The 13665-nt window shown below is 40.0% G+C and overlaps 2 protein-coding genes across 2 annotated transcripts in view; both read left to right on the forward strand.

Annotated features, from left to right (window-relative positions):
* Nucleotides 1–6275, forward strand: part of LOC107688849 (putative ATP-dependent RNA helicase TDRD12) — a gene marked incomplete at its 3' end in the record, with an annotated part of 16498 nt that extends 10223 nt beyond the window's left edge. The window contains exons 5-18 of the mRNA XM_016486662.1: nucleotides 1874–1993; nucleotides 2083–2138; nucleotides 2217–2302; nucleotides 2438–2663; nucleotides 3385–3503; nucleotides 3581–3666; nucleotides 3866–3911; nucleotides 4054–4112; nucleotides 4252–4332; nucleotides 4457–4517; nucleotides 4610–4717; nucleotides 4943–5128; nucleotides 5889–6042; nucleotides 6169–6275. Of these exons, the coding sequence (XP_016342148.1) occupies nucleotides 1874–1993; nucleotides 2083–2138; nucleotides 2217–2302; nucleotides 2438–2663; nucleotides 3385–3503; nucleotides 3581–3666; nucleotides 3866–3911; nucleotides 4054–4112; nucleotides 4252–4332; nucleotides 4457–4517; nucleotides 4610–4717; nucleotides 4943–5128; nucleotides 5889–6042; nucleotides 6169–6275 (1495 nt within the window). The remainder of the gene's footprint in view (nucleotides 1–1873; nucleotides 1994–2082; nucleotides 2139–2216; nucleotides 2303–2437; nucleotides 2664–3384; nucleotides 3504–3580; nucleotides 3667–3865; nucleotides 3912–4053; nucleotides 4113–4251; nucleotides 4333–4456; nucleotides 4518–4609; nucleotides 4718–4942; nucleotides 5129–5888; nucleotides 6043–6168) is intronic.
* A 1-nt stretch (nucleotide 6276) lies between these two features.
* On the forward strand, nucleotides 6277–13058 carry LOC107688857 (putative ATP-dependent RNA helicase TDRD12). Its single transcript, XM_016486675.1, has 12 exons — nucleotides 6277–6290; nucleotides 6417–6544; nucleotides 6635–6826; nucleotides 6903–7031; nucleotides 7287–7404; nucleotides 8942–9081; nucleotides 9193–9410; nucleotides 9540–9621; nucleotides 11290–11471; nucleotides 12363–12570; nucleotides 12655–12747; nucleotides 12849–13058. Exons 2-12 carry the CDS (start codon nucleotides 6446–6448, stop codon nucleotides 13056–13058), a joined length of 1671 nt encoding a protein of 556 aa, XP_016342161.1. The 5' UTR covers nucleotides 6277–6290; nucleotides 6417–6445.
* The last annotated feature ends 607 nt before the right edge of the window (nucleotides 13059–13665 follow it).

Raw genomic sequence — 13665 nt, forward strand, 5'->3', positions numbered from 1 at the left:
TGCTGGTCGCTGAGGGAATACATCAACTTAGTGCTGTGGATCGCCGGATCGGCTTTCACCGTGGACGAAGCGGAGTCCAGCCCGGGGTCGTCACATGTGGTTGCCGCTCCTTCGTCGAATCCGCCGGCCGGACAGGGCATCACAGTATGGTGAGGGGCGTAACATTTCCGTCACACGCTTGAGGTATTCGGCCAATCACAACGCACTGGATAGCTGGCCAATCACAGCACACCTCGCTTTTCAGACCAATGAGCTTTGTAAAAATCGACACGTTTCAAAAAGGCGGGGCATAGAGGAGAAACAATAATTACAGTATGTGGAAAATAATGTGTTTTTTTTTTACTTTAAACTACATAAACACATTTCATTACACCAAATACACAAAATAATGTTCTTTTTAGCAGCATCATATGACCCCTTTAAGCCTTGCCAGTTTAATTAGTAAATATTAACTAGAGCCAGAAGACGTGAATGAGAAGCTTCATCCGAAGTGCCAAACTCGCGTCTCGGAGAGCGCGCAAATACGGAGTTCTCTTTCAAGACTTGTGCTTGAATGGATAAATTCACACAAAAATTGTCAAAATGCCCATCTTGGTGAGGATCCTAGCAGACTAATAGTTGGTTGAACGTGCAGTATCGGTGTACTGGATCCGTGCATTGTCTTAAAGTGACAGCACTTTCTTAATGTTAATCAAACAACAAAAGACAAGGAAATCACTCACTGCTCTTGATTGAATAGCTTTTGTAACTTTAATAAGGATTAATCTTTAATACAGTCAAATATGCAATGTTATTTTACATTTGATTACTTTATTCAATTTCTGCACCTAAAAACTGTTAGACCTACCTAAAAAAAATATGAAAAGCACTGTTTATTTTATTTCTTTATTTGCTCGGTTGTATTTATTTGTTCTGTTGCTTGTAATTAGGTTATTTGTTATGTATATGGAATAAATGCACAAAATATATTTGACTTGATTAACAAGACAAAAAACACAAAAACTGTACGACATACAAAGTATGTTGCATTTGGTTCACTTTTGTGACATGCTCCACAAACAAGTTCACAGAAAGGAAACCAAGATGACAGAAAGTGCTTCCTGTTTGTTTTCTTTATTTTACAAAAGCACAATGTTCTGTTTTTATTGTGAGCGTAAACACTTTGCTGTTTGGAATAATGTCGTATATGTATGACCAAAAAAGATGGAGTATTTTATGTTTCCACTCTTCAGTTGCTCCGGCGCCTGACGCACATACAACATATTCTAGCATTGCAAACTTGACATTGCAGCCTGTTCTTTATAAAAAATAAAATAGTCAATCAAACATATAAAAAGTTACACTGCTCAATTTAAACAGTCAATCCAATGCAATCTGCCGTTGAGCATAAGCACATTTTGCCCATGTGAAGAGGATGGTTCTATATTCTATTCGATTGTACCGTGATAACACAAATAATGTTAACTTCAATAATAATAATAATAATTGCATGAATATTTGAATCTAGTGCTATTTGAAAAGGACAGATTTAAAAAAATCTACTATCAGGGAATTCCAATGTTTTATGTTTTAAAAAACAATTACAGTTATGACAATATGACAATATTTTTGGTGAGTTGATGGTGTAATACACTTCTCATAATGTAAAAATTATTACATTATGTGCCCAAGATGTTATTACCTTTAGAGAAAATTATTACATTATGAACATTTTATTACATTAACAATGTAATACTTATTACAGTATGTGCAGTTATTACTGTATGCTTAGTTATTACATTATGAGTTGCTACAACAGTTGACACAGAGCTTCATCCACAGGACATCCACATTACATTAGTATTCGGGTTTACAGAGTTTTTTTTCCGCTCAGTGTAAGAACTCCTCTTGAGAAGTTCCTGCAGCTTCCTTTCAGAGTGAGATGCTTTAAATTGGCTGGAATTCGTCCGATGACACTGCAGGTGCCCATCTCTGAAAACACAGCAGAGCTTGTGTAAGTCAGATCTCCTGAAGAAACCTTTTTGCATCACTGTTCATCATGCATGCATTCTGAGCCACTGTTTGTATCTGTCCGGATCACAGTCCATCTTCAACATGGGACAGCTCTGCCACAAAATACCTGCACAATCTATTACAAGGTGAAAGTGTGCCTTGGTTAATCCAGCTCATGCTTACTGTCAGTACTTAGTGATTTTTGAGGCTCTGCTTGTTTTTAGTGTCGACTCTGGTTGAAGCCGTTCTGTGTGAAACGCAGGCAGGCTGCTCTGTCATTGAGCTCTACTTGACTATCAATAATATAAAGGTAAAATATGTTTACATGGCATTATTTTGCCATCCTCAAAACACAGAGTTGTCCTGAGCAGGATTTTGAACAAGTGAGATGGACTGCAGATGATTTAGGGTAAATGTTATGTTGCAATTCATTGTGATTGTGTAGATCTGTGTGAACCATGAGCTCGTGGCGAAGAAGTTTGCCTGTTTCGTGAGTGAGAAGTCCAGTGCGCTGGAAGAGAACAGGAATGGAGATCGCGCTCCTATCAGCCTGGCGTGGGACATCTACTCCAGCCCTAACCAGCTCCTAGAAATGAAAGGACGCTGCCCTGTCAAAGCTCCGCCATCAGATATTCTCATCAGAAAAGAGCGGAAAGATGATCCACAGACAGGTCAAGCTAATGAATGAATGAATATATATACAGTATACAAGGGTTGGACAAAATAAGTGAACATCAGTTATTATAGGGGTTAATATCACTTGTGTTTTGCTTTTTTTTTTTTTTTTTTTTAAATATAGAAAATCAGATAGGAGTTTAAATGTCAAACAAAAATATGTTCAATACACAAATATCAACAAATATGAAGGAAGGAATTTTATTTAACTATTTACAGGGTATCTGCAGAATAAGCCCCCCTCAATGTCTACGGTGGTTATCGCCCTGATCAGACATGAAAATATGTTGTGGCACTATCGTGCAGTCTATAATGATATGACGTTAGTTAGCAAATATTAGCGATTTTTTGCAAACATTTCTTTGAGTAACATGACCATAAATATGAACTCACGATTGAATGTAACATAAAACGATTACTAAAATGATTACTTTTCGTTAAAATCTTTATTATTGCCAAAAATGCTTACATTTGTCTTTTTGTTCGCTCGGGCAGCCATGTTGCCCCTGAAGCCGGTTTACGCTGAGATAATTCATACCCCTGCGTTTGAAGTGTGGTCCCGAAAAATCTTCATTTGAAGGGCTATCTGGCCCTTCCCCTCCAACCAAAAGAGAATCGAGACACCCCTTCCCCTTCACGTGAATGCGCGAAACGGAGGGGTAGGGGAAGGGCTAAGGGGTAGAATTGGGATTGGGCCTTACTTTGTTTCTCATTCAGAAACAGAAGAAGCTTCTCATTCTGAGAAGCAGAAACCACAGGTGTCAGAGGAAGCACACATGCCATCTCAGGTTAACCCTCGAGCTCCTAAACTGACCCGCAATGCTGGAACCGATACTGTAAGTGTTCGTTTATAGTGATATGGCAGTGTGTGCGTGTCTGCCAGTTAAACTCTTATTTCTGTGGTTTGATTCAGATTGGCAGAGGATGGCGTATCAGAGCCGAGGCCACTGACATCTTCACAGATGAACGCTGTGGTCAGACTGACATACACAAGCCTCGGTAAGATTTCCACCTGAACCTCGTCCCTCCTGATTTAATAGCTCATAACTCATGTATAATGGAGTTTTTGATTGAATTACCATCTTAAGTCAGGTGTCAATCCAAACTAAAATATACTAAGTAATTCAGTTAACTTGCCAACAAAGTAGTTTAGTAAGTAGTACGTTAAGTAATAAAGTAAATAGTTTTCTTTTCACAGATACATGAAGTTTAACACACTTTCACATTCAAAGCAGATTCCTCAAGTAAGTACTGATGTGTCTTTCAAAATTGTATTACTAATAATATTTTTTTTTTTTGTATCTTCTGAAATTGAAGCAGTTAGTGCATGAGTGAATAACGATCAGAAAATGAGTGACTGTGAAATGACACTCTTAATATTTCCAGCCTGATCAAACCGATAATAACAGCATTGCTTCAACATCAGCTGCAAGCTCACCATCATGGTAGGACCGAACATGAGCGTGTCTGATTGGCATCAAGTGAATCTGAAACCAGCCTGATTATACAGGGCTTACTTGAGACCAGTTAGTCATTCTGCAACCCAGCTAATTGACGTGAAATTGTGATTGTGTGTCTTCATAGTGCGAGTGACTCCTCTAAAGAGCAGAAAGTGGCAGCTCTCTCACAAGAGCCCAGTCTTGAAGATCAACTGACCTCTTCTAGGTAGGTTTTACATTACTTCTAAACTTCTATTGCCCCTCAGGGCTAAAACATCATATTCATTTAATCTAATTTGCTTCATCTTTTTCATCTGTTTCCCCAATTTATTTTATTTAATTGCGGTCAGACTTATGCAGTTTCTAAACCCTGATCCACTCAATCCAGACCAAGAGTCTCTTGATGCCAAAGTAAGAGCCTCATAGTTTGTATTCTGGATTTTATCATTTCTTAGTTCTTATATGTATTTTGGTATTTAGTCTCTCCTGTATGGTTTTTACAGGTTGAACGCTGTGATCCGGGACACTTAGGAGTTATAGTGCACGCCGCCCTTCGTGTTGAACCCTGCAGTAACCTGACACGTGCACCCATCAGTGAGCAGTTCAGAAAGGTCGATCAACATGCTTTAATATTGTCCATATTAGAATATTCATTGCATTATTTATCATTTCTGCTGCAAAGTACAATGGAAAGTCAGTCCAACTCTGTTAACTTCCTGCTGTAAGTGTACAAAAATGGAGGAATGTGAGGTATAATTGGACAGCTGTATTAATGATTTTAATATATGATACTTGACCTGTTGTATCTGATTAGGTTATGTTTTTGTTTGTTTTAGTTCCTGTTGTGGAGGAAGTATAATGGACCGAATGTAGCAGAGAGTTACTGTTGGCCCGCTGTGGCACGAGGTTTTGACACAGTACTGGTGTCACACAGCGGAGACAATCCTCTGTCCTACATTCCTCCTCTGCTGATGCTGTTACAGACGGTTTCTGTCGTCTCCAGTCTCGCTGCTCGCACTGGGGTGAGATTCACTGCTCTGTTATAGCTCAAAGAAGAATAGAGTTGTACACTAAATGGCTTAAAGTAAATGCATGGTGCAGTTCCACCTCTGGGTTTACTGGTCCCTTTGGTGCAGCTCCATGTTTGGTTCTGGTGGGCCCTGTGGTGCAGCTCCACTTCTGGGCTACATCTGCCTATGGTGCAGCTCCACCTTTGACCTCAGTGGGTCCCATTGTGCAGCTCCACCTCTACCATCAGTCTTGGTTGATCTAATTACAATTTAATACCACACTGAATGCACATGTGAAAGGTGGCCAATGCAACTTTAGTCACTCAGACCACTTTAAGGGGTGGTCAGAAACTTCATATTAGTGTAAACAACATCAAATTAGGGCAAAATAAGCATTTCAAATTTCCAACTTTGTATGGCATGATGAAAATAACAGTTCAGTGTAGCATGTTTAGAAAAGCCCATGCATATGCACAAGAGTTCATAGAAGATGTCTGGCATGGTGCAGATCCACCTCTGGGCATAATGGGCTCACCCATCACTCTTGGGCTATCTAATCAAATAACATTGAATGATGACAAAACAAGGGTTTTAATTTTTGCCGATTTCATGTGGTTTGGGAAGAAAAAGGCTTGGTGTAGCATGTTTGAAAAAGCATACTGTATAAGCACAAGACTTCACAGAAAATCTCTGATATAGTGCAGCTCCGCCTTACTTTTAATGATCTGATCCCAGTTTTGCTGCTACATCTTCAGTTTCTCTCTGTCTGCAGCCCATAGCAGTGATCCTGTGTCCAGGGTGGGAGAAGGTTCAGACAGTGCTGGAGCTCCTGGAGGACAGTAAAGCAACTTACAACCTCCATCCCACCAGTGTGCTGCTGGGTGTGGACCAGGAAGAGCCCAAAAAGTTCAAGATCCAGAGGAACTGTGAGCTTTTGTCTGCAGTAGATCGAGTAGAATGTTGATTGTGGAGAGTTTCAACTCGTTTGAATCTGGAGCAAAACCAAAGCTAGCTTTAATGTTGCTGTGTCTGTCTTTGTGATGTTAATAAAGGCCAGTTGCTGGTTACAACACCGTTTACCATGATGAGGCTGCTGGATGCTCAGTGCTTCCTGTTCCTGAGACTGTGTCACTGGACCAGGAAGACCCCAAAAAGTTCAAGATCCAGAGGAACTGTGAGCTTTTGTCTGCAGTAGATCGAGTAGAATGTTGATTGTGGAGAGTTTCAACTCGTTTGAATCTGGAGCAAAACCAAAGCTAGCTTTAATGTTGCTGTGTCTGTCTTTGTGATGTTAATAAAGGCCAGTTGCTGGTTACAACACCGTTTACCATGATGAGGCTGCTGGATGCTCAGTGCTTCCTGTTCCTGAGACTGTGTCACCTGGTGCTGGATGAGGCTGATGTCCTTTATTCACAAGCACCTGAGCAGGTGACAAGAGAAGAGGACAGCACATTTTTAGCTGTTGATACATACTCAAAATTTGTCTGACCAGTTTTTGCTCTTTACCTCTCTGTGAAGATGTCAGTAATCCTGAAGCACTTCCAGAAGGTGGTCTCTGGAGAAGAGAGGTCCTCGTGCCCCAGGCAGATCATCGCGGTGGGCAGCCGCTGGAGTGCTGGGATAGAGGCTCTGGTCAGAGAGCACATGATTTACCCCTCTGTCATCATAACCGTGATGGAGGAGGCAGCTCTGTATGGCAGGGTACATCAGGTCAGTCTTCATAAACTCAGTCATTTCTCTACCGCCCTCCTTGAGCTCTGACATCCAGTCTGTGTTTCACATTCAGAGGGCTCAGTTGTGTCTGGACTGCGATAAGATCTCCGTTCTGCTTGGATCGCTGGACTTCCACCCGCCCAAACCCCAGAAAACCCTCATCATTACCAACTCTGCTGAGGAGACCGAGCATGTGTATAAGGTACGGAATTCCACCAATCACAGTGAAGGATGAGTAATGATCCACCAATCAGATTAAATATATGCAATCATGCCTGTGTGGTGGTGAAAATCTAAATTTAGCTTTCATGCTCAGCATTACAGAATGATTTAATGAGAAGTTGTCCATTTTTTCCTGGCATTCTGAATGTTTGCAATATTTGGAACCACTGATGTCTTAATGCTGATTGGCCTCCGCTTCTGATGGATTTTACTGTAATGCACATCTGTCATTCAGGCTGTGGTCAACACTGCCGTGTTCACACTGAAAGCTCATGAAGATGTGACGGATCAGTTTGACTTTGTCATTGATCAGTGGAGGAAAGACATCGGCCATGGAACACAAGTCATTTTGGGTAAGTATCTGTAATATGACAAACTGTCAAACTAAATGTGTTAACGCGTCTCTGTTTTTAAGCTATTGGTTTTTCTTTCCAGGTAATCATTTTTGGTTCCTAGAGCAGACATTTTGTTGATTAGCCAAAAAAAAAAGTTTATGTAAATAAAATGTTCCCTTTAGATTTGGAGAATGTTCCCTTAATGTTCTCTTAACACTAGAACTACCAAGGCAGTCATTTTGACCGTTTTTAAATTTTGAAATGTAATAACTTTGTTTAAATAAAACCCATATAACTATAATACCCTGACTTTTCCTAAATATGTGTATATTTTATATAACATTGTTATTTTATTAAAATTACAAAACGCAAAAGAGTTCTGAGTATTTCTACCTTGAATGGCCAAAGTGGTCAAATTGACCGTTCGCATTACAGACGGCGTATAATTTCTGCTTTTGCGACTTTTTCCCGTGGTTGAAGATGCAAGTCACTGTTGCCTAGCAACTTTTGTTCTAGTTGTTTTTATATTCTATTGTAAAATTCCCTTTCATAAAAAAGCTGGGTGGACCCTTCCAATTCGACAAGTGCTGTCATTCAATCTGCCACGGTTTCAAGTATGTTACGCTGGAAGACTAGCCTGGCTGTTATCAATAATAGCCTACTTCAATGGTATGACAAAATAGCAATAATAATAATGGCTATTATTATTTTATGCTAGTGTAATGCTATAGCTAATGCGTATATAGGCTAATTTTAGCCTCGACAAGACTGATATTGTGAAATAAAACAAACTAATTAGGTTAATTAGTTTTTTTTTTAGCGACAGTGATGATGTTTATTATTACCTATATTATCATAACAGATCCATTTATTCATGGATCATGATTCCAGTGGTGGCTGCTTAGAATTGTTTCCGATTCATGTGATCCAAGCATTTCCAATAACTCCAGAGCGTTGTAAAGTGCAAAAGTAAAAATGTATTGAAAAAAGACGTATGTAATCACTTCCGAAATTCACAAAATGTTTTATCTATAGAAATATTCTGCTTCAGTTCATATTTGTTGGCATTTAGACTTTCAAATACCACATTTTCACTGCTCTTTTGCTCATAACTTTTGCTCTCCCTCTTGCCGGACACGAAGCGAGGCACACACATTCGGGAGCGGTCTACGTAGCTCTTACATTAAATATTACAAAAAATGTCTTATTGACGACAGACATTCAAAGCTTCATTGTAAAACCTCAAAAGAAGCTTCGAATGTAAATATGATATGACAAAAATGGCATTCAGTTCAGTCTAGTATGAACGGTCAGAATGACCGCTATGGCCATTCTAGTAGTTATAGAATCCTGGTAGTTCTAGTGTTAACCTCTGTTAATTACTATATCAACTCATCGCACAATATGTAAGGTTTATTCATGGTTAAAAAAAAAAAAAACCTACTGACGACATTCCTAGAAGTTAAGAAATGGTTGCTAAAAACATAACCAAACGGGGCCATGTGCTAATATTAGGGAGCGTTCTTTCTTGTCTGAACTTTCATTCTTCCTTCAGTTACCACCAATGACTGCCTTAAGGCTCTCGGCATCCGGGACGCCACGTGCGTGGTGCATTATGGGTTTCCCAGCTCCCCCAAACTCTTCGGCAGCCGCCTGTTCTGCATGTCAGAGCATTTCAGAAACCTTTCAGATATGGTACCTGCTTTGATTTCTTTTGTCCTGTACAATTTTTTTTGGGACGTTTGTAAATCTGATTCAAATATAAGAGAGTGTGCTGTAAGCTTTGCTTCGTAACGTCGCGCACAGGATCATGCAGAGAGCTCCTCTCCTGCAGCTCAGTCCGTGTTGCTGCTGTCGGAGCTGAACGCCCGTCACGTGTGTGGCGTTCTGCGGTACCTGAGGAGAAGCGGCGCTCTTCTGCCCCCTGAGCTGCTACAGTTTGCTCTGGGCGTCCAGCAGGCCAAAGAGGACCGGAAGACAGACAGACCCCTCTGCTCCTCCCTTAAGAGCTTCGGCTTCTGCAGGTCTCTGCTTCATTGTAGTACTTCAACCAGGCTTTAATAGTGTTAAAAACAAGTAGAAATTGTAAAAAAGTAATACATCATTTGTGAACATATGCTGCTAACTTGAAAATGTACGCTACCTCTTTCCAGAGACAGCACAGTTTGTCCGGATAGACACATGATCAACAAATCCCTGGACCATCCAAAGCACCCTGACTCTGGGACTATCATGGTTAGTTAAAATAACTTGTCTGAGATGTGGAATTTAATCATTAAAATGGAATCTATTGTATAATGTGAAATGTCAAGGAATTTGGCAAGTTTTGGCTTAATACAGTCTATCAAAAGTAGGGCTGTACGACTAATCAAATTCAAATTGCGATATGAGCTATCTTTTTTTAAAACCACAAAACTGCTTATTTAAAGGGGTCATATGATGCGATTTCAATTTTTCCTTTCTCTTTGGAGTGTTGCAAGCTCTTGGTGCATAAAGAAGATCCGTAAAGTTGCAAAGACTAAAGTCTCAAATCCAAAGAGATATTCTTTATAAAAGTTAAGAGTCAACCACACCTACCTAAAACGGCTCGTTCTAACACGCCCCCACATGTCTACCTCACTATGTGGGAAGATTTGCATAACACCGCCCAAATGTTCACGCAAAGAAGGCGTAACTTTATTCTCGCTGTAGTATTGTTGTTGCTGCCGCTAGTGTTGTCAAAAGACCCGGTATTTCGGTACCAAGTCGGTACTAAAAAAATGAAAACGTGCGGAGGACAAGGACTGTTTCCTGAGAGAGTAGACTACAATGCCGGTGTCTGATTCTATAAAGTTGGGCAGTTCCAACTTTGCAAGGACAGTCTGGTGCTTCTGACTCACGGACTGTAAGTACGTTTTCATATGTGAAGGATTTGCCACTGATGATTCAAACGTGAGTTTTGAGCAGTGTAGAGTAGCGCTTGTTGTTTGTCATTTCTCAATGCGTAAAAAGACAGTATAAGTCATTATAATCAATAATTATGTCCCCACTGGATGCAACAAATGCCTAGTTTATAATGGGTTTTAATGTTTTTGTCTCATCGCTCCGGCCGGACAGGGCATCATCACAGTATGGTGAGGCGCGTAACATTTCTGTCACACGCTTGAGGTATTCGGCCAATCACAACGCACTGGATCGCTGGCCAATCACAGCACACCTCACTTTTTCAGACCGACGAGCTTTGTAAAAATCGACGCGTTTCAGAAAGGCGGGGCATAGAGGAGAAACAATAATGTACAGTATGTGGAAAATAATGTGTTTTTTAACCTTAAACCGCATAAACACATTTCATTACACCAAATACACAAAATAATGTTCTTTTTAGCAGCGTCATATGACCCCTTTAAATACGAAGTTGCATTAAATGTGAATATCACAGAATCTGTATCACACATTTTTCATACATGTTTTAATTTATACGGTAAACCTCTGTTATATATCACTTTATTTGTCTAGAATAAAGTAAGTGGGGGGGGGGAAGTAAAGGAACTGATTAAATGATTTTTTTAAATTCATTTGATTACCATAGTTTGATACATTTGTATTAAATCACAAAACTCGTAATAAAAAGGAAAGACAATAGATTTTAAAAGATGAAACAGATTTCATAAGGCCCTATTGAAAGTTTTATGAATTCAATTGATTCGACATCCATTTTAATGATTAAAATGTAATTAGAGTAATTAATTATTTAATTAGTTAATGGTTTTTCATGCCACTAATTTTTTTTAAATTGGTTCTTTTATGTTTTGAGGTCATGTCATATTTTTCAATAGCACTAAATATTAATTCTGGACCTTTTGATTATGTCTCAGTTTGCCTTCTGCTTGTGGTTGACTAAATGTTTCTTTTGACTTTCAAAAGGTTTTGCCGCTGTGCATAAAGTCAGCGAATGTGTACTCAGGCCGTATCGTGAGCCGGAAAGACGATTGTTACGAGACACTCGCTGCTGAAATGAACGCACACTACGGTAGTGAGAGACGCTGTGCTGTCGAAGTGCTGAAGGGAGAACTTTATGCCATTCAAGAGGAGAACATCTATAACCGGTAATGACACTTTACGTACACATCATTAGGGAAACCTTTAGTTTATAATTTAGCATGCAGTAACTTTCAAATGTTTGGAAAGGGATTTTTTTTTCCCATGTAAAGAACACTTGCATTAAATTGATCAAAAATTATGGGAAAGACTTTTATGATGTACAATGGATTTCTATTTCTAATAAATGCTGTCCTTTTGAGCATTTTTATTAATCAAATGCTGAAAAAATTATCATGTTTTGCACAAAAATATTAAGCAGCACAGCTGTTTTCAACATTGATGATAATAAATGTTTCTTGAAGAGCAAATCAGCATATTAGAATGATTTCCAGTGTTTCGCACAGGACTTTGTGAGACTTGTGGCGGCAGGTGACGTCACATATTAATTAGCATATTTATGATGTCATTGCGTCGTGTTTACGTTCAGCCAAGTTTTAGCACTTCAGGTCTGTTCTACTCTCTGAACTGTCACATACTGTAATACAACTGAATGCCCAGTAAAGCTGTTCCCATTTACATATTTTCTGTCGTCATACATAAAACAAGTATTAATAGTGACTAAACACAACCCATTAATACTACATGTTAACCAGGAGTCACTCTCACTATACTCATTAAACCCTGATTTATAATCGAGACATCGTCTGATTAACTCAACGTACATCTACACTAGGGCTGCACGATTAATCGCATGCGGTATTTAACGCGCATCTTGTCAGTAAAGACGGTTCTGTAATCAGCGGTAAATCTCCATCACCTGCACTATATGCTGTGGTTTTGGCTACTTTTTTGTCTCATGCAGCGCACTGCCTGAGTCTGAGTAACAAACTATGTTCATATTTATAAGCCCAAATAAAACTTAAGTTGATGGGAAATAATTGTTTGATTGGTTCTAGGGTGCGTGTTATGGAGGTGCCGGAAAAAGGAGAGCAGCTGTTCAGCAGCGTCACTGCCTGCTTCATAGACGAGGGCCGCACACAGGAAGTGAAGTCACACCAGCTTCTCCAACTTCCTCCTCAGTTCCAGGATTTGCCCGGCCAGGCTGTTGAGATCATCCTGTGCAGAGCGCAGCCCGTCGACGGGGAGGTGGTCTGGAACCCGAAGGTCTCAGTAGTCGTTCTGAAAGAAAACATTTCTTCAGTTTGTACATAAACGTCTGTTTTAGAAAAGAAAAATGTCTGTTTTCAGGTGACCAGAGCCATCAGTCAGAAGATCAAAGGGAAGCTGCATCAGGCCAGGGTTGTGATGAGTGTGGGAAATACTGTCTGGGTTGATCCTATGGTAGGTGTTCAACATGTTTGCATCAGAGGCCTTACAAGGTTTTGCTGGTCCAGTCTGAAGACATTCTGGTGCTCTTTTCTGCATTTGTTCTCCTCGCACAGGTGCGCATGACACGTGTTCCTGGTCTGAAGACCTACATTAATGAGTATAACGTCCATGCTGAGATCTTGGCCTCTGGGTTTGGTGTCAATAATCCTCAGCATGTGGACCTGCTGAAGAGAGTTTTCCAGGGAGACGAGAACGCAAACACACTCCAGCACTTGACAGATGACAGGTTTATTACTAATATTCAGATCAGTCTAATGTTTTAATGCTTTATCTTAAAGTCCCCATGAAATCAAAATTAAAGTTTTTTGGGTGTTAGTATCAATATGTTAGTCTTAAGGTTATCTATAAGGCAGTGTGCTCCAAAACAGTGACAAAATTCGCATTTAGAAGATATAAGCATTCAAAGCTTGCAGTTCGTCACTTCCGCCAAAACGGCTCAACGATTTATTTGACATCACATCGTACTTAAGCTTCTCATCTAACTTTCTGTCCAATCAAATGCTCTCTAGAATCCGAAGCGCCCGTCCCCTACACTATAAAACAGACGCTGAAGCCGCGGCTGAAATCGGTCACTTGTCCACAGAATTAGTATTTTCTGTACAGTGAATGGCACGTAGTGCACTATATAGGGGACAGGGAATGACTCAAACAGTAAATATGCTTTCCATTGAGGAAAAAAAGAAGTCTGGTTTGGCGCTGTGTCACGCACCACCGCACCGCACACACACTCTGCTCCGGGCCAGAGACACGATAGCACGGAGCAGATCACATGCGCGAGTCGGCGCAGACCACAAAATGTATCGGAGCTATTTGAATTCTACACAGAATGCTATATTTTATAGCAATATGGATGAGATTGTGGCTGGCATA

This window comes from Sinocyclocheilus anshuiensis, unplaced genomic scaffold (assembly GCF_001515605.1).
Source record: "Sinocyclocheilus anshuiensis isolate Anshui unplaced genomic scaffold, SAMN03320099.WGS_v1.1 scaffold669, whole genome shotgun sequence".
Taxonomy (NCBI): Eukaryota; Metazoa; Chordata; class Actinopteri; order Cypriniformes; family Cyprinidae; genus Sinocyclocheilus; species Sinocyclocheilus anshuiensis.